We start from the raw sequence: 25,202 nt of genomic DNA on the forward strand, positions 1-25,202 counted from the left end.
TGCTAGAGAAAGACCTTAATAGAAAAGAGAGGATGGGATGTGGTGCACAAGTCAAAGGACTGACCTTTGGTATCAAAATGATTAGTTTGTCCCTACCCAGAGGGGGGAAAGGCAGAGTATATGGAATCCTACATCTAGGAAGGGCAATTTAACGATCATATGCAGTCTCTTTAAGTCAGCAATTTTGTTTGTAGAAATTTTCCCCTTTAGGAAATAATCATGTTTAAGTACGAAGACTTAGCTCTAAGAATCTTGATGGTGGCATTATACTTACAAGTGAAAAATTGAAGGCACTGTGAAAGACCACAGTTAAGCTACTGGACTTTTCAGGCCTAAGAGCTACTTAACAAAAATTGTTTAAAAACTTATATGTAAAATGTAAAGCTATGAAACTTTTAGAAAAAAAACCTTGGGCAAAATCTTTTGGATCTAGGCCTAGGCAAAGAGTTCTTAGACTTGACACTAAAAAGTCCAGTCTTTAAACAGAAAAATGTATAAATTATACTTCATCAAAATTAAAAAGTTTTGCTCTGTGAAAGCGACATGAAGAGGGTGAAAAGACAAGCTACAGACTGGAAAAAAATTATGTGCAAACCACATACCTGACGAAGAACTAGTATCTATAATACAAAATGAACCCTCAAAATGCAACGGTAAAAAAACCAGTTAGAGAAGGGGCAAAAGATGTGAACGGATATCTCATCAAAGAGAACATACAGATGGCTGGTAAGCACATGAAAAGTTGTTAAGCATCATTAGTCATCAGTGAACAGCAAACTGAACTACAATGAGATATCACTATACATCTATCAGAATGGCTAGCATAGAAAATAGTGAAATACCAAATGGTGACAAGATGCAGAGAAACCGGATCACTTGTGGATGGCTGATGGGAACGTAAAATGGTACAGCCACTCTGGAAAAGTTTTGCAGTTGTTTATAAAACTAAACATGCAGTTACCATATAATCCAATAGTTGTGCTCCTGGGCATTTATCTGAGAGAAAAGAAAATTGTGTTTACGTAAATCCTAGATTCAAATGTTTGTAGCAGCTTTATTTGTAATAGCCCCAAACTGAACCTCAAATATCCTTCAACAGGTGAATGGTTAAACAAACTGTGGTCTATCCATACTGTAGAATACTACCCAGTGATAAAAAGGAAAGAACTATGTATACACACAACAACCTGGATGAATCTCCAGAGAATTATACTGTGTGAAAAAAGCCAATCCCAAAAGGTTATGTACCGTATGATTCCATTTCTATAATATTCTTGAAATGACAAAATTATAGACATGAAAACAGATTAGTGATTTTCAGGGGTTAATTGTGGGGAGGGAAGGAGAGGCAAAGGATGGAGAAAGAGGTGGCTGTGGCTATGAGATAGCAGCGAGGGTTCCTTGTGATGGAATTGTTTTGTATCATGACTGTAGTCACGTGAATCTACATAGGTGATAACATTGCTTAGAACTAACATACACACACATGAGTGCATGTAAAACTGGTAAATCTGAATCATGTTGATGGATTAATGTTAAATGTGAAATCCTGGTTGGGATATTGTTCTGTAGTTCTCACGATGTTACTGTTGGGGAACACTAGATGAAGCATATATGGAATCTCACTGTATTGTTTCTTACAACTGCATGTGAGTATATAATTATATAAAAATAAAAAGTTGAAAAAATATAAAGCATGTATAAATTATCTCAAAACAAAACAAAAACCTACATTGAGAATGGGACAAAGATGAAGGTCAAAATATCTATAGTGGTCAAAAGTATTGCTTCTGTATATATTGGTTTGCAGAATACAAAATAGCCTATATTAGACAGCTTTTAACTTACAAAAGTAACAATTTCATATGTCTCAAACGAATACAGTTAGCCTTTGTTAAGAAATTAACAGCCTTTGGAAGAAGGGATGAATTAGTGATACTATCTATAGTTTATGTAATTGTAATAATGGAAATATCACCATTCTATTATTTTATGTTAGAAGAACAGTAGAAGAATATGGCTTGTCGTATCCCTGAGAATAGTTTGGAGGTTGTATTTTCTTTCAACAGGCGTGGTCTCTTGAAAAACAGAAAACAAGGTGACATCAGCATCCTGGCAGAGTGAACTCTTCCCTTAGACTCTCCGCCCTAAGATACATTGAAAAGGACCTTCATAAACCAATAGAGGACATTCATACAACACAAAAGACGTCTGAGAGACCCATGTGGCCATACATCTGAGGGTGGAGATGCTGGAACCTCTGGGAAGAAGTGGAAAGAGTTAAAGGGATCTCCTTTCGATCCCTGACAGTGACCCAGGGCACGGGACTGCACTTGCAGCTCTGAGAAAGGAGGGGAGAGGGGCAACTCTCTACAGGAAAGCTTTTGTTCTCCAAGTTCTCTGACAGCCTATGGGAAAATTCCATACAGAGGAGGCGGGGTGTCTTCATCAAGCCAGCACCCCAGGAGAGCAGTTAGCGAGGGAAGAGCGAGAACACTCCTGGGATTGTGCACATGAAAGAAAGTGCCCCTCCCCCCACCCAGTGTTCCAGCTCAGCAGGTCGGCTGAAGTGCCCTCACATATGCATATGTTAGAAAAGCAGCACCTGTGAGCCAGCCAGCGAGAGAGCTGGCAATTGCAGACAGTGCTCTAAGCATAGATCCCAGCTGACAGGCACAGACGCTAGGGATTGCAGTGGGCTCAGAATACACTGCTCCTGACTCCACCCCCCCCAGTGGCGGCAGGTGGAATCTGTGACCAAATACTATCACTACGTGAAGGCACAAATCCACACCATCAAATGGTGTGAAGAAATATATTAATACTCCAGACCAGAAGGAAAATGGCAAGCACCCAGAAATCAATCTTGAAGGCACAGAAATTTACAATTTAAATGACAGAGAATTCAAATTACTTCTCATAAAAAAAACAAGTGACAAGAAAATTGAAACCGACAGTTCAATGAAATCAGGAACAAATAAATAAGCAGAGGCAATTCTTCACAAAAGAGATTGAAACTATAAAGAAAAACCAATGAGAAATGTTGGAGATGAAAAACACAATGGATGAGATAAGGAAGAATCTGGAATCCCTGATAACAGAGCTGATATGATGGGGGACAGAATTGGCAGCTTGGAAGACAGAAATATAGAAATGCTTCACATGGAGGAGGAGAGAGAACTAAGACTAAAAAGAAATGAAGAAATTCTCCAAGAAATATCCAACTCAATTAGGAAATGCAACATAAGGATTATAGGTATTCTAGAGGGAGAATAGAGAGAGAATGGAGCAGAAAGCTTTTTCAAAGAAATAGTAGCTGAGAACTCCCCAAACCTGGGGAAGGATCTGGAAATACAAGTAAAAGAAGCTAATAGAACTCCTAATTATGTCAATGTAAAAAGATCTTCTCCAAGGCATATATTAGTAAAACTGGCAAAAGTCAATGACAAAGAAAAAGTATTAAGGGCAGCAAAGCAGAAGAAAATAACCTACAAAGGAACCAGTTATCAGGCTATCAGCAGATTTCTCAGCAGAAACATTACAGGTCAGGAGAGAGTGGAATGATATATTCAAAATTCTGAAAGACAAAACCTTTCAGCCAAGAATACTCTATACAGCAAAAATATCCTTCAGACATGATGGAGAAATAAAAACTTTCCCAGAGAAACAAAAACTAAGGGAGTTCGTCTCCACAAGACCCCCCCGCCAACAAGAAGTGATCAAGAAGCCCTTCATACCTGAAAAAATAAAAAAGAAAGGGTTTACAAACCCTTGAGCAAGGAGATAAACAGGCAGACAAAATCAGGAAATGGCAGCTCTCTATTGGAACAGATTAGCAAACAATTATAACATTAAAGATAAAGGGAAGGAAAACATCAAAAATGATTAGAATCTCATCATTTTAACCACAAACTCACAACACAAGATGGAATAAGTTCTGACAACAATAACTTAGAAGAGGAAGAGGAAAGAGATGGAATCGGCTAAGACTAAGGAAATAAGAGGCTATCAGAAAATGGACTATCTCATCTATGAGATTTTTTATACAAACCGCAGGGTAACCAGTAAACAATCAGAACAGAGACATAAATGATAAATAAAGAGAAAATTGGGAAAACCGTCATAGAGAACTACCAAATTGAGTTGGTAGTCTGAAATAGATGGGACAAGAAACAAGGGAAATACAAAACAACTGGAAAACGAGTGTTACAATGGCAGCATTAAGCCCTCATATATCAATAATCACTCTAAATGTAAATGGATTGAATTCTCCAATCAGAAGACACACAGTGGCTGGATGGATTAAAAAACAAGACCCAACAATATGCTGCCTCCAGGAAACACATCTCAGCTCTGAAGACAAACACAGGCTCAGAGTGAAGGGTTGGAAGATGATACTCCAAGCTAATGAAAAACAAAAGAAAGCAGGTGTTGCCATACTTATATCATATAAAGTAGACTTCAAGATAAAACACGCAATGGGAGACAAAGAGGAGCAATATATAGTGGTAAAACGGACACTCTACTAAGAAGACATAACAATTATAAATATATGTGCACCCACCACAGGAGCACCAAAGTACATAACACAACTATTAACAAACCTAAAAGGAAATATTAACAACAACAAAATAATAGTAGGGGACCTTAACACCCCACTTACATCAGTGGATAGATCATTCAGACAGAAAGTCAACAAGGAAATAGTGGAGTTAAATGAAAAACTAGATCAGATGGAGTTAATAGATATATATAGAACACTCCATCCAAAAACAGCAGAATACACATTCTTCTCAAGTGCACATTGGAACATTCTCAAGGATAGACCATATGTTGGGAAACAAGGCAAGTCTCAAAACATTTAAGAAGATTGAAATCATATCCAACATCTTTTCCGACCATAATGCTATGAAACTTGAAATCAACTACAAGAAAAAAGCTGGGAAAGGGACAAATATGTGGAGACTAAAATATATTCAACTGAACAACCAAAAGATCATTGAGGAAATTAAAGGATAAATCAAAAAATATATGGAGACAAATGAAAATGAAGATACAGCATACCGACTCATATGGGATGCAGCAAAAGCAGTCCTCAGAGGGAAATGCAAAGCAATACAGGCCCACCTTAACAAACAAGAAAAATCTCAAATAAGCAGTCTTAAACTACACTTAACAGAATTAAAAAAGGAAGAACGAGCAAAGCACCAAGTCAGCAGAAGGAGGGAAATAATAAAAATAGGAGTGGAAATAAATGCAATTGAAACCAAAAAAAAAGAAACAGTAGAAAGGATCAATGGAACAAAGAGCTGGTTCTTTGAGATGATTAACAAAATTGACAAACCCTTAGCCAGACTCACTAAGAAAAAGAGAGAGGAGGCTCAAATAAATAAAATTAGAAGTGAAAGAGGATAAATTACAACAGATACCACAGAAATACAAAGGATTATAATAGAATACTATGAAAAACTATATGCCAAGAAATTGGACAATCTAGAAGAAATGGATAAATTCTTAGACTCATATAGCCTCCCAAAACTGAATCGAGAAGAAATAGAGAATCTGAATAGACCAATCACAAGGAAAGAGTTTGAAACAGTAATCAAAAACCTCCTAGAAAACAAAAGTCCAGGAAAAGATGGCTTCTCTAGAGAATTCTACCAAACATTCAAAGAAGATTTAATACCTATCCTTCTCAAACTATTCCAAAAAGTTGAAGAAGACAGAACAACTCCTAACACATTTTATGAGGCCAACCTGACCCTGATCCCAAAGCCAGACAAGGACAATACAAAGATGGAAAATTACAGACCAATATCGCTGATGAACATAGATATAAAAATCCTCAACAAAATATTGGCAAACCAAATACAGCAATCCATTAAAAGGATCACACACCATGATCGAGGGGATTTATACCAGGGACGCAGGGATGGTGCAGCATCCACAAATCAATCAGTGTAATACACCACATTAACAAAATGAGGAATAAAAGCCACATTGTCATCTCAGTAGACTCAGAGAAAGCATTTGACAAGATCCAACATCCATTTATGATAAAAACTCACAATAAAATGGATATAGAAGGAAAGTACCTCAATATAATAAAGACCATATATGACAAACCCACAGCGAATGTCATGCTCATCGGAGGAAAACTGCAAGCCATCCCTCTGAGAACAGGAACAAGACAAGGGTCTCCACTCTCATCACTCTTCTTCAACATAGTACTAGAGGTTTTGGCCAGAGCAATTAGGCAAGAAAAAGAAATAAAATGAATCCAAATGGGCAATGAAGAAGTGAAACTCTCACTGTTTGCAGACAACATGATTTTATATCTAGAAAACCCTAAAGAATCCATCGGAAACTATTATAAATAATCAACAACTATAGCAAAGTTGCAGGGTACAAAATCAACATACAAAAATCAGTTGCATTTGTATACTCTAATGATGAATTAACAAAGAGAACTCATGAATACAATCCTATTTACAATTGCAACAGAAAGAATAAAATATGTAGGAATAAATTTAACCAAGGAGGTGAAAGACCTATACAATGACAATTATAAGACATTGTTGAAAGAAATCGATGATGACATAAAGAAATGGAAAGATATTCCATGCACATGAATTGGAAGAATAAATATAGTTAAAATGTCCATACTACCCAAAGCAGTCTACAGATTCAATGCAATCCCAATCAGAATCCCACTAGCATTCTTCAAGAAACAAAACAAAGCATCCTAAAATTCATATTGGACAACACAAGATCCTGAATAGCTAAAGCAATCCTGAGAAAAAAGAACAAAGCTGGAGGCATCACAATCCCTGACTGGAAAATGTACTACAAAGCTATACTAGTGAAAACAGCATGGTACTGGCAGAAAAACAGACACACAGATCAATGGAACAGAATAGAAAGCCCAGAAATAAAACCACACATCTGTGGACAGCTAACCTTTGACAAAGGAGCTACAAACATACAATGGAGAAATGAAAGTCTCTTCAATAAATGGTATTGGGAAAACTGGACAGTTACATGTAACAGAATGAAAGTAGACAATTGTCTTTCGCCATACACAAAAGTTAACTCAAAATGGATCAAAGATTTGAAGGTAAGACCTGAAACCCTAAAACTCCTAGAAGAAAATATAGGCAATACACTCTTTGACGTCGGTCTTTGAAGGATATTTTCGAATACCATGTCTACCCAGGCGAGGGAAACAAAAGCAAAAATAAACAAGTGGGACTTCATCAGACTAAAGAGCTTCTGCTTTAGTAAAGGAAAGCAGGAACAAAACGAAAAGACAACCCACCAACGGGGAGAAAATATTTGCAAATCATATATTTGACAAGGGGTTAATCTCCTAAATATATAAACTCACACAACTGAATAACAAAGAAATAACCCAATCAAAAAAGGGACAGAGGATATGAACAGACATTTTTCCAGAGAAGATATGCAGATGGCCAATAGGCACATGAAAAAATGTTCAACATCGCTAATCATCAGGGAAATGCAAATCAAAACTACATTGAGATATCACCTTACACCTGTTAGAATAGCTATAATCACCAAGACAAAAAATAAAAAATGTTGGAAAGGATGTGGAGAAAAGGGATCCCCCATCCACCACTGGTGGGAATGCAAACTGGTGCAGCCACTGTAGAAAACAGTATGGAGATTTCTCAAAAAATAAATAATAGAAATACCATACGAACCAGCTATCCCACTACTGGGTACTTATCCAAAGAATTTGAAATCAACAATTCAAAGAGACTTATGCTCCCCTATGTTCCTTGCAGCATTATTCACAGCAGCCAAGAAGTGGAAGCAACCCAAGTACCCATCAACTGATGATTGGATAAAGAAGATGTGGTATATATATATATATACACAATGGAATACTACTCAGACATTAAAAAAAAACAAAATCTTTCCATTCAAACAACATGAATAGACCAACATGAATAGAGGGTGTTATGTTAAGTGAAATAAGCCAGACAGAGAAAGACAAACACCATATGATTTCAGTCATGTGGAAGATAAACGAATACATGGACAAAGAGAACAGATTAGTGGTTACCAGAAGAGAAGGGGTTCGGGGATGGGGATAAGGGGTAAAGGGACACATTTACATGGTGACTTACAAATTATAATATACAACTGAAATTTCACAATGTTATAAACTATCATGACCTCAATAAAAAAATAAAACAAAATGAAACAAAACACTTAATGAAGATTCTACTCTAGTCTTGCCTAAGCATATGCTTATAATTATGGAAGGTGATAGAAGGGAAGAACAGCCAGGTTTATTGAAGTATTAGGTACTTGATATATTAATAAATTAAAGTAGCATATTTGAAACTCGTAATTCAAAAATATCTCTGATAATCTTCCTATTGTTGGCTGCCTCTGGTGTGGGTGATTGCTGTAGGGTGAGTTTTCAAGAGGAGCAGAGACGAATAGCTGAAGCATATTGGATGGGCCTCTTATCTTACGCAGACCTGTTTATTTAGGGATGGCAGTGACAACACTGCATCAGACCCAGCGCTATAAATCATTCTGGTGAGTGTGACGGGGCAGCCCTAGGAAGGTCACTTTGAGAAGTCAGGAAGGTCTAGGGCATTGGTGGGTTATTGCTTTGGGTGCCAAAGAAGATGAAGTACATGCAGCACAATATCTGCACATGGAACATAGTTACTAAATGTTCATTTGCCTTCACCCACCCGTCCCCACATCTATCATAGCTCCTTTTACTTTCACGCACAGCAAAGGAAGCAATGCACTGTTAAAATCAAAACAAGTTTGAGCTTTTTCTGACAGTATGAAATAGACTGATATTACTTATCCAGATGAGTCCACAAATGCCTGTAAACTATTTATTCAAAAAGTGTAATACTATTTAATCAGATTTTTATTATGAATTGCTTGTGTGTATAATCTTTAGTTCTATGGTTGACTACTTAGGCATCCCAGGTACAAATAGTAACCTTAGTCCTTGCCCTGCCAGTTGATCCAATTTTCATAATAGGGCCCTCTGGGATCCCAGTTCACGTGTCAGTGGCTGGGTTCAAGAGAGAGAGAGTCACCCAGTGGCTGTTAATTCAGATTTTGAAGCCATATGAACTGAGCCTTGAATCTTAGATATTTCCCTTACTAGCAAATTACTTAACCTCTTCATCCCTCCGTTTCCTCATATATAAAATGGGGAAAATAATACCTACTTTACTGTCTAATTGAGAATAAGTGAGATACTGTGTATATAAAGTACCCAGTACTGTTCCGTCCACGGAATAAATGTGCAGGAATCAAACAGAAGGATCAAAGAGCATCCATAAAGCCTCCCTGTAGCTGAATGTATTGCTTTGCTTGGGAGCCACCAGCAAAGGAAACTGTCCGCTTCCCCTGGCATGTGAAACCTTCTTGAAGTCCTGTCAGAGCTCAGCGCTTGGTCCACTGTGTTCTTCTGGCCTCCCACCTTGATACTTCTGAACCAGAGTACCATTAACGGTTGTGTGTTGAGCACACACGATATTTCCTCGATAGAATGCCTTTTTTTCTATTTTTCTTTACGGTTTTAGTATACACCTCTTTTTCTGAAATTTAAGATCTCCTGGAAGTCCCAGTTTTATTCATTTAGATGAGGATCCATGAGGTATTTCATGAGAAAATAAAACTTTTAATGTAATTTTTTACTTACCATCTCGCTCCAAAAAGAATTTGAAGTGGCTTACAGAGTGAATACATATACTAAAAAATAGAACATCATGTAAAGCCAAGTAAAAGATTTTCTTCTGCACATACATGAACATACAAGCAGCATTTGTGTATATATTCATTTTTACTTTCAAAAGATACAGTTAACTTGTTAAACAGTTTTAAGTGGTCTAAAATTGCATTTTTAAACACATACTCTCTTCATTTACTGATAAAGAACTCTTGGCATATGCAAAAGTGTTGATTATAAGGGTATTCTCCAATATATATGTTTCCTTGAATAGCTTTATGGATATATTACAGCGTAGCTAATATTCTGGAAAGGTCGTAAGTCTAGTTGTCCTCTTATATCTGCTACACGGGTAGTGACATAGAATAGTTTCTTAAGGCTGAAACATATTTTATATCTCTGGTGATGATTTTTTCCTCATCATGTCAATTCTTAATTCTCTAAGATTGAATGAATATTTTGTGTGAGGTCTATGGGGATATTTAATCATTTTAATTGGCAGGTTATACATTGTTTGGTAGAGCCATAAATAACAACAGGGGATTTGTGTAGGTGAGAATAATGGTTCCCTCTAGGGCAGATGAGGAGTTGGTAATAAGAGTCGGACACATGGCAGGAGCTTCTGTGGTTCTGGCAGTGTTCTGTTTCTTGACCTCAGTTGTGCTTATATGAGTGTTCTTTGTATAGTTATTCTTTAAACTGTACATGGGTGTTTGGAGTACACTTTTGTTGATATGTTTCATACCCACAAAGATATCCTCCAAGAATAATTTGTGATGGCTAAGTACCTATCATAGTAAAGGAAAGCAATATCTATGTTCTGTCTCAATTTGTGCTGAGCTTTTGCTTTTTCTTTAAAATATGTCTGACTAATAAAATGAGATGTCTGCTTAATGACCAGACAAACATCCAGTCGAATCCATACAGCCCTCCTCTCTTGGAGCTAACATTCTAGCAGGGGGAGGGGAAGAGTACTGACAACCACAAATCAACAAAAGATGTAATATACCAGCTGATGTCAATATTATTTGGGGAAATGAAATACTCCATTAATGTCATAGGGGGTACTATTTAGAGAGGTTATTGAGAAAAGTCCTTTCTGAATAGTTAATGTTCGAGTAGACACAGAATGAAGTTTTGAACTTAGAATTCTTTTCCAGTTTTCCTCAGTAGAAAGGTGGACCAGAAAAAGATATGTCCACCAGCATGGGGAGACAGAAAAAGTTTATTTGCTTTTGCCTAGTTTCTGAGCTGAGGGAGAGCATCTCTCCATAGAAATCAAAATCTCAGGCCTTCCCCTCAGGTGCAGTTAGAGTCTGAATTTATAATCCTCTGTGGACTAGGGAGCTCTCTCTCCCCAAACCTGACAATTTCACATTATAAATGAATCCTACTCCAGTGATACCACGAGCGTATCTGGTAGAAGAAATGAAAAATGGCTGAGAATTAATGACTAAGCATCCAAATTAAGAAGTTAGAAAAAGAACAACAGTGTAAAGGAAATATAAGAAGGAATTAATGAAGGTAAGAGCAGAGACAACTGTAATAGAAAATAAAGGTAAAAAAGCAGAGGGTTGACAAATCCATAAAGGAAGTATTTGAAAAGACTAATAAATAAACAAGTATTTTGTAAGTTTAGTCAGGAACAAAAGAAGAATGAATAAGGAAAAATTTCTACAGATAAAAAATATCTATTAAAAAAACGACAGTTTTACAACAACAAATGTGTAAAACCCTGATGAAATAGACAATATCCTAGAAAAACATAGATTAAAACTCTCACTTAAGAAGAAGCAAACTTGAGGGGCCGGCCCGGTGGCGCAAGCAGTTAAGTGCGTGCGCTCCGCTGCAGCGGCCCAGGGTTCGCCGGTTCAGATCCCAGGCGTGCACCGACGCACCGCTTGTCAAGCCGTGCTGTGGCGGCGTTGCATATAAAGTGGAGGAAGATGGGCACGGACGTTAGCCCAGGGCCAGTCTTCTTCAGCAAAAAAAAAAAAAAGAAGAGGATTGGCAGATGTTAGCACAGGGCTGATATCCTCAAAAAAAAAAAAAGATAAATAAGAAGAAGAAGAAAATTTGAGTACACCTATAATTATTAAAGGAATTGAATCCACAGTTAAAGATCTCCATCCCATTCCCCTACATACACATACATACATAAACAAGCAAAAACCACCATTCCAGATAATTTTACAGACAAGATCTACCAAAACTTCAAGAAAGAGATAACCCCATCTTACACAAATTGTTGCAGAGAATGAAAAAAAATGTATAGGAAATTGTGAGTTCATTTTATGAGGCTAGTGTAACTTTGATACCACAATCAGACATGTATATGAGAAAGGAAAATTATAGGACAGTGTTGCCTAAAACATAGTTGTGGAAAGTCCAGATAAAGTATTGGCTGAACAAAGCCATGTGAAAAGTATCAGGATTCAAAGTAAATCCTGAACATGTTGGCTTTATCTCATGAGTGCAAAGATGGTTTAACATTAGGATATCTATTAATATAATTAACCACGTAAATAGATTAAAAGAAAGAAACTTTTGATGGATGGGAAAAAGCATTAATTACATGTGATTCATGACAAAAACTCTTAAAACTGGGAATAAGAAATGAGTTTCTTAACCTAATAAAGAATATATACCAAATTCCACAGGAAATTTCATGCTCAATGGTAAAACGTTAACAGCATTCCTTTTTAAAATAATAAGACAAGTATTTCTGCTAGCATCATTACTATTCGGTATTGTACTGGTACTAGATAATAAGAAAAAGGAAACAAATAAGAGTGAGAATAATAGAACAAAACAAAAAGAAAAGCTTTAAGAGTTGGAAAACAAGAAGCAAAATTGTCATTGTTCACAGATGACAAGATTCTCTACGTGGAAATTCCAGTAGACTCTGCAGACTAACAATGTGCAGTAAGATCTCTGGGTAACCTGATCGTGATTCAGAAAAAATGACATTCCTGTGAACCAACAGTGAACAATTAGAAAGCATGTAGTATGTCTTCAGTTCTAAGATGCACATTTTTCTCTCACAATCCACGCTCTCTGAAATTGAGAAAAATCATACAGACAGTGTCATCTTATAATTGCTGTGGGTCTGGATTGAAGTCGAGTTCTTCCAGGCAGGATTTGAGTTTGCTTCTGCCATTCACTGGGGGCACTACTAAGCTGAGACGACCTTACCTTAAGTTCTTTGTCCAGAAATTTTTGAACCACACTGATAATGTGAATTCATACTACAGACCTGCATGAGTACTGCCTTAAGGTTCAGATTCTCAGAGGAGGTGTTTTTTTCACGTCAACTTTTGCCAGGGTCGAGACAAGCAAGTTCTCCTGCTGTCACTTTCCATGTGGCACGTACTTATTATACTGAGGCTGTAGCCCTTTGGGTCCCAGCTGTATATGGAGTGTCCTATTAAACTGCCTTCTTAATGCTACATAAAATAACAGAATAACAATACTTGTTACAATTAGTGACATCCTAAATTTGAGGAATGTGATAATATTTTTAATAGATATTATTAGTAGTAACAAAAAACTGTAATGATGTATTGGATGTAACCTGAGTAAGGAGAGAAAGGACATTATGGGAGTCAAGTCCAATATTCCGAACTTAGATAAATCTGATCATTTATTCACTGAAAGTTTAAAGGAATTGGGATCATTTTTTTAATGTGATGATTAATGAAGATTGATAAATGATAAATGAAGATGGTGATCAATTTTTTATTGTAAGAATAAGCAAATGGGCTTACACAGCTGTATTCAAAGACTGATTTTATGTTTGGAATCATTACTTCAGAAGATAGTGGTTACTGGAATGTATCTTTGTAGGGACGTGCTCCCTTGGAGAGTTGGAAATTAGATTTCCCTAGAGATGAAGAGTAGATTTAAGACTACAACCTAATGACCTAAGGTTCTTTCCAGTTTGGCTGTTTCTTACAAGTTTTCTCATTCAACAAATGTGGCCAGCTTCTACCACAAGCCAAGCACTGGGCTAGGCTCTGGATTTTCAATAGTGAATTGGAAGTAGAGGATGTCTGCTCTCGTGTGAGCCTCAGTGAAAATAGTAAGGTAGAAAAAAGGGGAAGGAAGGGAGGAAAGTAGGAAGGCAGACAAGAAAGAAATCATCAAAGAAATGAATTAAATTACAGATTTTTAAAGTGTGCCATGAAAGAATCAAAGAGTGTGCTGATGAGAGTGAGGAGAGCAAATTTACTGTAAATATGGTGGTCAGGGAAGCATCTTTGAGGTTTCATCTAGGCTGAGCCCTGAGGGATGAGGAAAACCCTGCTGTAGTGGGGGTGGGGATAGAAGAGTCTCCCAGATTTCCTGAGGTGGCAAAGACTTTGGTATGTTCTAGGAACTGTTCTAAGGCTTGTGTGACTGGAGCTCAGTTGAGTGAGGGGAGACTGAGGTGAAGAGAGGCTGTTGAAGGTGGGTTGGGCCAGAACTTGATGATTTGCAGGCCATGGTGAGGAGTTAGGATTTTATTCCAAGGGCACAGGGAAGCAGTTGAGGATCCTAAAGAAGGGAATGACTATCCATGTTATGTTTTAAGAGAATTTCTCTGTCCGTAAGTGTCTGGTGAATGGACAAGAGCAGTCAGAGTGGAAGCAGGGAGAACATTGGAAAGGCTGTTGTAATGGTCCAGGTGGAAGGGCTTGTGGTGGCCTGATCAGGCCACAAGCCCTGACCTCAGGCGGGAGAGGGGTGACAAGTACATAGATACAGGATGTTTTGGAAGTAGAATTGATAAAACTATCTTAGAGCAAATATAATCCTTCAGTTTTCTTTCTCGTTCTACCTCTTCCCTTCTCTGCTTCCACCAACACAAGTAACTAAGGTCTTAGTCTTTCTTTTCAAGTTAGTGGCTGCAGGAGGAAGCTGGCTGTGTTAGAATGGAAGTTTAAGCAGAATCTAAAATGAATTTAATTCAGTAGTATACAATAGTTTTCTTCTCCTGTTTTAAAAACATTTTCTCCCTTCTGTCTTACAAATGTTTACCTATTAGTATTGATTTCTGTTTGCTTAACTAAAATTATTCCTTGCTCTTGTAAGTGGCTATTTGCATCACTGATAAATATTTTCATAATATTTAAGAAGAAAAATCTTTTCTAAATATCAATGTTTTGTTTTGTAACTTTAGGCCACTTTAGGAACTCCTGCTTTACTTACCATTTTCATACTAATGCTTTTAATGAATGGATGATTTTAATATCGAGTATTTTATTGCGATATTTTTATTGAAATGCTAATCAAAAAGCCTGTGTAAAAGGAGAATTGTGTATGTCTCCTCCCTCCTTACCCCCTTGTCTTCATTTATCTTTTCTGGTATCTAAATGATTTTCTTCCTTACTGTTGATTTTTCCTGTGCAAATGTTTCTTCTGGATGCATGGAACAACAACATGTCAGTGAAATGATTTCTGAATTAGCCTCGGTAAGCAAGAACTGAAATAAAGGAGATAACACGGTGTGAGTCCCAAGCATTCAAGTTCCTTAAATGTAATCATGTATAATTTATGTCTAGTAGTAACTTTCACCTCAGATCAACTCATAAAGTGGGAGATATATATCTATGTATATATCAACCATTGAAACACGTTTCTCAAAAACAATTTTTTTGTTCAAAGATTATAAATGGCAAGTTGGAGGACATTTTTGTGGGGAGAAACTCTAATAATATGTTAGTATTTTGTCACTATAAGGACAGTTTCAATTTGGTCTTCAGGGGACATGGTGCTCATGTAAATTTCATTTGGCTTGCTTTTGTAACTGGTAAAGGAGCTGGTTAAAAAAAAGTCATGAAGGCAAGAAAGAATGCATGCTCATAGCTGAGCAGAGTTTGAAATCAGCTGTACATTTAATGGAACAAATCTTCCAAAGAAAATTAATATAATATTTATATAGTCATGTTTTTATGGATTAAAGACCTCAGAATATGAATTCTATGTGGAAGTAAGTTCTTTCATTTCAACAATTATGAACTCCTTCTTTCTGCAAGGCAGTGTTCCAAGGTTCCACAGGGAGCTCTGATTAAGAGGATGAAGACAGATTTAAGGCTCAATTATAATCTGTCCTATTTCTCTAATAATTTTACCTTGATTCTATATTTGCAAAGATCCTTCTTTTTCTTTGAATCTGGGCCCCATTAGCTTATCTGCACATGTCTCTTGTTAAGCAAGAGTCTTCTGTGTTCCTTTCAAATGAAGGTAAAGTTACAGACACCATCTCATTTAACTTTAACATTAGAAATTAACTGCTCTTCGAGGGTTTAAAACGTACTTGAGTTATCATCTGGGAGTCAGCTTGAAGTCATGAGAGCTGGAGAGAGAAAATCTGTCAGTGGTCTTCGGCGTTGTTTTTGTTTTTTGTTTGCTTGCTTGCTTTTGCCCTCTTTTGTGTAATTCCTTGTATTTGCTCTAAGAAGTATTAATGGGTGTTCTCCAAGTTTGGCTAATATAGTGCAGACTTTTGTGCTGTGTACGGGTTACAGGGTTATAGATGTGCTGAGATCTTGATTTGCTCAGCCCACGAGGCAGCTAGAAGGCCTTGGGTGGCCCGAGCCTCTTCCTCCAGCAGTGAGCAGCCATGACATGACCAATGTTGGGAAGCATTTAGAGAAGGAAAGGGATGTAGGCAATGTGTAGAAAGGCTAAGGAAGGGGACGTGGATAAGTAATGATGGATTAATATACATTTTTAAGCCAAATAATTTTTGCAGGTCAGTGATTTTATTTTATTTTATTTTTCTGTGGAAATTTTATTTAGCAGTCAGAATTCCCTTCACATTCATTACTGTTGAACAAGAAGATCTCTCATCTTCCTGCTCATCCTACTTTAAGTGAAGTCATAATCAATTTTAGGCACAAAGGTTTTAGTTTTCTCTCAAAGCCAAGTTTTAACTACCCAAGGTTACTGCAACAGCAAGCACATTTTGTTGAAGGATGTGTTGAATAGTTTTCACACTCTGTTAGCACAAATTATTATACTTTTCTTAAAAAAAGTTAGACATTTTTGGTTTTAAAATTGGTTTCCATCATAGAATGACAGTAAGATGTACATCTTTAAGTTCAATACTAGAAAGTCCAAAGCTGTCTTCTATCTGCGTGGTGTTGCATCAGACCAGGGCCATCATGCACAAGGCGTGGGGCCCTTGTGTGTTAGCTTTCTTTGGTACAGTGTACATAACCACGCTGAGGACTTCTGTCACCACAGCACCCTTTCTGCTAGCAGAGGTGCCAGGCAGCTTTTGCAATGGCCAGGACTAAGGCTGTTGTAGTTGTTTTTCATATTATGCATGATACATTGTGACACAATAATCATGATAGAACAACTGTCCCGCAACAATAAAACAAAAAACCATATTTTACTTCATTTGATTATCATACAAAAATATGCCCATTTTCTATTTTAAAATAGTATTAATAGTACCTAATCTTTCTTAAACTTGTAAATTAACAAAAGAAAATTACTAAAGTGTGTGAGGGAAGAAAATTATAGAGAAATGAATGCTCAACCCCAAAAAACATTAACAAATTTAGAACAATTTGTAATAATAAAAAAGCAGCTTAATGAAAAAGGGAGAATTATTATCACACTTTCAATGGGAGGATATGCTGTGGTGTTCCAAGGGGATTGGGACTGGTTTCCAATCAAGGACGAGAAACTTGAATGGCAACAATCTCAAAAAAGCCCTCATTTTCTGGGCAATAAGTTGGCAAAAACATTGGGTTTATCCACAAGATGAATTTCCTAAGACACTGTATAGGAACTTCTCTCCCTTTAAATCTGGAGACATTATCAAACAATTTTTAAAAGGCAAATAATTCAAATAGAAACAATTATGCATTACACATAAAGGTAAAACACAGTTTTGAAAATATTTTACAAAAGGAAATAAGCTAGATACTTTACTATAAAAAATTTTAAAAGCTTAAGATAGCAATTTAAGAAACTCAAATAACAGCAAATTGGAAAGTATCCAGCTTTTAAACAGGGAACGGGGTTTATGTGGGAATGAGGGGTGTAAGGGGGCGGCTTTGGCTAGGCTCCTGTCACACAATGTGAACACAAGGGAGTTGCAGACCAAGAATATACCTTAGTTTGCTTCTCAGTCTCCTCTTAATATTGCTGTCAAAAGTCAGGATGCAGGGCAGCTGCCTTGCTCCTTATTAAAATGGCAATATTTTGAGAGAAGTTATGTCTTTATTTCTCCTATTCTCTATTCCTAAGTATTAAGAATGTTGAGGGAGGAGGGACTTCTGTGCAGGTGTGCAGGTCAGTGATTTTAAAAACAAACCTTTTGGGGAATAAGATAAACTGTACAGTTTATTTAAATGTCAGAAGTATTATATAGCAATTCAAAGCTCTCAAAATGCTTTCACACGTGTATCCTTTCAGTCAGTCCTTCCAGCAGTCCCAGGGGGATGCAGGATGGAGAGCACACTATCTCCAAAGTTTCCCTAACTTGCAGAGATTTAGAGGACTTACTCATGTTGAGCACTTTCTGGTATTATAAGTGCTTCTTTTATTAATAAATTTAGAAGGCATGCAGATTTTAAAGAGAAAACACAAATATTTTCATAGCTTCTAATTTTGTCTTGTGTATGAAGCAGTGCAAGTTCTGGAAGTTTGCTAAATATAACTTCACTTATTTCACTATTGCTAAGGCCAGAGAAGGAGCTTTTAGAAGACTCTCTCCCCAATTACTTTATATCTATAAGCCTCAGTTTCCTCTTCTGCAAGAAGGATTAAAATCGTACTAACATCTTAGGGTCAATGTATGGACAAAAGGAGAAAATACATGTAAAACGCCTACCACAGGGCTGGGCACTTTCTAAGTACTCAATAACCATCATGGTATATTGACCCATTTCATAAGATTTGTGAGTATATATGATGATTTTTGTTACTTCTCCTAGGTACAACAAAAATTTAGAAGAAGCTAAAAGAATTGGGATAAAGAAAGCTATTACAGCTAACACTTCTGTGCTTTCTATGCTGCTTTCCTGTTGATGTATGCATCATATACTCTGACATTCTGGTATGGGACCTCCTTGGTCCTCTCAGGAGAATATTCTATTGGGCAAGTACTCACTGTAAGTAATGCTATATTAAGAAATGAACCATTATTAAAAATGCCAGTGAAATTGAGTGGTGTTGGCTTGACTGTAGGTGAATATATGTTGAAGAACTATTGAATAATAGAAAGAGACACACTACTAGGTTTAAAAGTGGAAAGGAAATTAGAGATATTCAACAACCACTTTTGTCTTTTTTTAATCTCTTGCACAGTTTACCCTGTGGCCTAAATAATATTGACATGACCAGTCTCTATAGCATGAACTTTGGTTTCTGAGATTATTTCTTTGTGCCAGACTCTATGCTAAGCACTTTACTTTTAGTTTCTGATTTACTATTCACAACAGCAAATGGCAAAATACCAGTTTAACTTCTTTTCAAATTCTTCTGAGTAACAGCTAATCTACCTCGTAAATTTATACGCGTATAAATTGTTACTTTCCTAGAAGAATATTCCATTAGAGGTTCTTTGCCTGCAGACCTCTGTATAAGCACAGAAGGCCTGCCATTTGATGCTATCCTCTTTTATTTAAAGGCAATGAAATAATTCACAAACCAAGCTCAGTCTGTATCTTGATCTAATAAAGAACATACTGTGCGAAGAGTCATTCAGTTCCTCTTTCATAGGCCAAGCACAGGAATATTGAGTTAATGACAGACCATCTTTTGTTGGTCCTTTCAAGCAGTTCCCTTTCTCAGGAACCACATTTGTAATGTGTATATAATAATTGCATCTCTTGTTTTTTCAAACTGTTGCCTCATCGAAAATGTGTGAGGCTGTTTAGTTAAGAATGACTTTTACCAAAAAGCTCTTATTAGGATAGTGATGCTGTGGGTGAACCTAGGTTGTGACAAGAGGTGTATTCTGCTTAATTGTGATGTAGATAAGCAGTTTCAAGTCCAGTATTCACTGAACCCAGATCTGCCTCACAAACTGCAAGCACCCAGAATAGTAAGAGCTCAGGAATTGATATCAAGCCGACAGGGTTCGGATTCCAGCTGTACCACTTATTCGCTGTATGATTTGGGGCGGCCACCTAGACTTCTCAAGCCTCCGTTACCTCTTCTGCCAAATGGAAATGACAGGAATGACGTGCCGTAACTTTTAGTGTTGTTGTAAGGCCTAATTGCGAAAACGAGTATAGAATCACTTAGCAGAATTCCTTCTACGTAAATTATTGGGTAACCTAATTCCTGTGTGATTTAGAACAAAATGAATAGTGGCATTAGTTCTCTTTAACCCTGACGAGAAACCAAGTCAAGCCTTTACCAACAAGAAACTGATTAGGGCAAAATTGAAAAAAAACAGAAACCTGTTTATCAGCCTCCAAAGAGAGCACAGTCTGGTAGAGGAACAAAAGAGTTAACCTGATCAAGAGTAATGCCTTAGGTGTGTGTGCTTTATAGTTTACAAAATAGTTTCATATATACTGTTTCCTTTGATACAACAATTCCTTTAGAGTAGGGAAAACAGAATCTTGACTGTTTTTGCAAATGAAGAAATGGAAACCCAGAGACCCCAGAATTGCCTGAGACAATTAGCCAGTTAGTGCTTAATCCGATTCGGACCTGGTTCTTCTGCCTCTCCTTGTAGTCTTTGTTTCCAGCCAGTTTATACACTGCTGATGATGTAAACCAAAATTCTTAGCTCTAAATAAATATAAATCTAGTCTATTCTAATCTTCTGGTTCCTATAGAACTTATATCATTGTTTCACTGAGCAAGTAAGACTAATTCTGCATTGTAAATTGAAAAGAATTTTAACTTTTAAAATGTTTTTGACACTTAGTATTCATCAGTTGCCTTGCCATTTTAAAATTTAATTAGCTGTGTTAGAAGAAAGAAGCAGAATGAAAAAAAGTTGTAGTAAACACTGTCTAAGTAACTTGATGGTTTTCCTTCCTTCACTTTCCTCAGGTCTTCTTTTCTGTATTAATTGGGGCTTTTAGTGTTGGACAGGCATCTCCAAGCATCGAAGCATTTGCAAACGCAAGAGGAGCAGCTTATGAAGTCTTCAAGATAATTGACAACGTAAGTCTGGGCTAGCCATTTATCCATCTTTCTAAAAGTATTTCTAGTTAGAAGTCGGTGTCTTTATCACTTAATCCAGCTCTCCACAAATGTCACTAAAAGTAGTTAGTGTAACCTAGTAATCTTCTGAAATTTTCTTCTGTTTAGAAGCCAAGCATTGACAGCTATTCGACGAGAGGGCACAAACCAGATAATATTAAGGGAAATTTGGAGTTCACAAATATTCACTTCAGTTACCCATCTCGAAAAGAAGTTCAGGTACAATGATAAATGATTAATCAATGATTCAGCAATGTGTTGGATGAAGACTTTCTGATACTTCCCTTTAAGATTGTAAAAAAAAAATATATATATATATGTAAACCTAGTTTTGAATTGAACTGTCAGTTCATAGTCCCAGTACCTGTGAGTGGCCTTTAAGTTTACTTGTCTTTTGTCCTGGTAGATCTTGAAAGGCCTCAACCTGAAGGTTCAGAGTGGGCAGACGGTGGCCCTGGTTGGGAACAGCGGCTGCGGGAAAAGCACGACAGTCCAGCTGATGCAGAGGCTCTACGACCCCACGGAGGGCGTGGTGAGATGGCTCTTGCGGTACTAGATGCTGTAGCACTCAGCAGTTGCCCCTGTAGATCACACGATACAAATCTGCAGTGTATGAAGATCACATTTCCTCTTTATTTCAGGTCAGCATCGATGGACAGGACATTAGGACCATGAACGTAAGGTATCTTCGGGAAATTACTGGTGTGGTGAGTCAGGAACCTGTGTTGTTTGCCACCACAGTAGCTGAAAACATTCGCTATGGCCGTGAAAATGTCACCATGGAGGAGATCAAGAAAGCTGTCAAGGAAGCTAATGCCTATGACTTTATCATGAAACTGCCTAATGTAAGTCCTTCCCGATCTTTGTCGTGGTCGAGGTTGACAGAATAGAATGCTGGCCTAATGCATAAGAAGTTAGGAAACTATTATAAATTGGAGGACCCTCCTAAGATAAGAAATCAAGATTACTTCAGATTTAAAGCTCCAGGAGCACGAATTAGTAGCAGGATAATTTCAAAAATTGGAGTTGGTTATTACTAAGTGTAAGGAACTGGACATTATTGCCCATGAGGCTTGGCTTGTTTATGGGATTACTTCCCATCTTAAAGGGTGAGCTAACTCTTTTGCTAAATCTTCCTGTGTTTTCTGTGCTGTAGAAATTTGACACCCTGGTTGGAGAGAGAGGGGCCCAGCTGAGTGGTGGACAGAAACAGAGAATCGCCATCGCACGAGCCCTGGTTCGTAACCCCAAGATCCTCCTGCTGGACGAGGCCACATCAGCCTTGGACACTGAGAGTGAAGCAGTGGTTCAGGCGGCCCTGGACAAGGTCTGTGAGCCTCAGTTCAAACCAACCTGATTTATAAGCATAAGAACATCCCACTGTGAATTCTTCTTAATATTATTTCTGATCGCTTCTAAAGTGATCCCTTCAGCTATCAAAATAAAATCGTCAGGCCTCTTTGCATCTATTGGTTTAATTTCTATTCATTTCTCTGGTGTTTTTTCCTTAAGTAGAGATGAATAAACTTTCATTGAAAAGTACTTGCTAATTTTAAAAATTATACAATGAGAAATACAGACTCCAATGAAAATTGGTCTTCATTGTGATCTTGAAAACTCAGCCTCCGAGATAACCCCGTTGTTTAGGTTTTGTGAGTTTTACTGTCGTCAACAAGAGGAAAATATAATCTGAAGGTTCGCATTTGGTTTCCAAGATGTTAAATGCCTGTTGAAGACTCCTTGGGACATGAGAAACCTCTTATCCCCGGGAGGGGGGCTGGAGCCGATGATGTTGGAAACTTACCGAGGCCTTGAAATGTCCTTGACTGTCAGCAGAGTTTGAACTTCGTGCAATTCTTGAGTCCGTGTGACTCATTCACCAAATTGGATTTGAGTGCTCCAGCTGTGCTAGGCACTGTGCTTGGTCTCTGACATGTAGTAGTAACCAGGCTAGCTCTGTGAGGACAAGGAATGTGGAGACCTTTTAACCCAAAAGTGCTCTGAGGTGAAGTGTCACAGTACAAGTCAAAGATAAACTCATATTTGTTCCAACTCTCCTCCTCTCTAATAATAAAACAACACTGGATCTTCCTTTAAACATCCTGTCAGTGTGCTTAATAGATTGTTGAGGGAGGAAAAAGCAGGTTACTAAAACTTTTCTGACCCACAATAGAGGCAAAAGGGATTGTGGCTACTTTATTTCTCTTCACCTTGCTTATCTGTAATTTCACATCTGTGTTTTCTTACTATTCTGCAGTGGATCTATGTATTAAATTATAAATAAAAACAATTTTACAATTTGCATTTAAAAATAATTTTTCTTCAGAGTGTGAATTTTGGGGGGAATCCAACATGATCCCCTTTGCTTGAAAACATCCAAAAAATTGATCCATTGTCTTCTCTACTTCACAGTTGCTGCCACCTAATTCTTCTAATGTGTATTTTTTTATCTTCTCAGAGTTTTCCACTTCTCTTTTACACATTGATCCTAATACCTTCTTTTGTTAGTTTGTTTTGAGAATTTTACTGCTAGTTCCTGGAAAGAAATAAAGAGTAACAAAAATCTTAAGCATTGCGAAAGTTACAAAAGTTAAAGAAATCTCAGAGAAGTTCATGTTATCTGGCTTTGTTCCTTATTAAAATAAAAATGAGATTGGGCATTTAAAAACACTGTCATAGCTCTTCAAATTTTCCACAATGCTTCTACCTAGTAGTAAGTGTCCTTTATTAGGCATTTCCTGTGTACGCGTCACAATGCTTTATGAGCATTATTTTAGTCATCGCAGTTACTCTCATTTTGTGTATATGAATAAACTAAGCCTCATACAGGTTAAAAGATCTGGATAAAATCCTGGAATTCATAAATGGGAGAACTAAGATTTGAGTTCAGATCAATGTGATGCTGAAGTCTGGACTTTGCTTCCTCACATTTATTGTCCACCTTGACCATCCACTGTCCTGTGAGATAGGACATTATGATGCCCAGGACTGATCGCTAGCTAGTGAGCACCAGTACGGCACACCGGCCTGTGTCTGCTCTGATTGCCCAATGCCTGGGCTGTAGGCTTTTTTTACTTTTCACAGCCCATGCTTATTACTATAAACTTAGGCTGATAAAGGTTAAGTGAAATACTTAGAGGCTTACATAATATTAATGTGTGACTATCATATGTGTGCTTATATTTATTATAATAAAATATCACTTCAAGCCCTTATCAACTGACTATACATTTATTGAAGTGAGAGACTACCTTATATAGCTTAGACAGTTTTACAATGTCCAAGGCACTGGTGTTCAGTAAATACATAACTTGAATGAATGAATTTTTGCATATAATTATTCATATATTCAAAAACCAATTTTTTTCTCTCTTCAGGCCAGAAAAGGCCCGACTACCATTGTGATAGCTCATCGATTGTCTACAGTTTGAAATGCTGATGTCATCGCTGGTGTGGATAATGGAGTCATTGTGGAGGAAGGCAATCATGGTGAACTCATGAAAGAGAAAGGCATTTACTTCAAACTTGTGACAATGCAGGTATAGTCTGACTCTAGATTTTCCTAAAGTATCTGAGGAATCAGGTGATTTTGCTGTGTTTGATGCTATAAATAAACCTTACTTAACTTGATTATCTTGAGGAGTGGGGAAGAATACTTGAGGATTCAGGATCAGACCAATGTTTTAAATATGTTTTCTGCTCTTGAAAGAAGGGAAAATTAAGAAGGATAATTAGAAAAAAGGATTGAAAAGTTTCAAAAGATTTAAAGCTGAGTTGTCCACTCGCTATGGTAGACGCTAGAGCTATGTGGCTATTGAGCACTTGAATGGTAGTTAATCTGAATTGAAGTGTTGTAAGTAGGACGTGCATCCCAGATTCTGAAGACTTAGTATAAAAAAAGAATGCAAACTATCTCAGTTAAGTTTTTACATTGATTACATCTTGAAATGCTAACATCTTTGATACATTAGGTTAAATAAAATATATGATTAAAACTGATTTTACCTCTTTCATATTTTTTTATGTGTCTGCTGAGAAAATTTTAAGTGACAACTGTGGCTCACAGTTAGGCTTGCACCATGTATCTGGTGACAGCACCAGTCCAAAGCAAATTTGGTTGAGCCAAATACACCCACAAAAAGGAGATGACGACATAAAATTCTTGGAATGGATGCCGTGTTGCATCCATGTATCTTATTTCAGCATATTCAATGGGAAGCCTTCTTATTTAGTGGTTTTAATTTTCAAATATATCACAAAAAAAGAAACAGCCATTTAACTTTATCCTTTCCTGTAATTA

General features: G+C 37.1%; 1 protein-coding gene across 1 annotated transcript in view; it reads left to right on the forward strand.

Moving 5' to 3' along the window:
* The window catches only part of LOC131393784 (ATP-dependent translocase ABCB1-like), a 42,339-nt gene that overhangs the window by 16,392 nt on the left and 745 nt on the right, over window positions 1–25,202 (forward strand). Inside the window, 7 exon segments of the mRNA XM_058524819.1 lie at window positions 18,673–18,849; window positions 20,750–20,863; window positions 21,011–21,121; window positions 21,309–21,434; window positions 21,544–21,747; window positions 22,059–22,229; window positions 24,280–24,441. Of these exon segments, the coding sequence (XP_058380802.1) occupies window positions 18,766–18,849; window positions 20,750–20,863; window positions 21,011–21,121; window positions 21,309–21,434; window positions 21,544–21,747; window positions 22,059–22,229; window positions 24,280–24,441 (972 nt within the window). The 5' untranslated portion in view covers window positions 18,673–18,765.

The sequence above is a fragment of the Diceros bicornis genome, chromosome 3 (assembly GCF_020826845.1).
Source record: "Diceros bicornis minor isolate mBicDic1 chromosome 3, mDicBic1.mat.cur, whole genome shotgun sequence".
Lineage (NCBI taxonomy): Eukaryota > Metazoa > Chordata > Mammalia > Perissodactyla > Rhinocerotidae > Diceros > Diceros bicornis.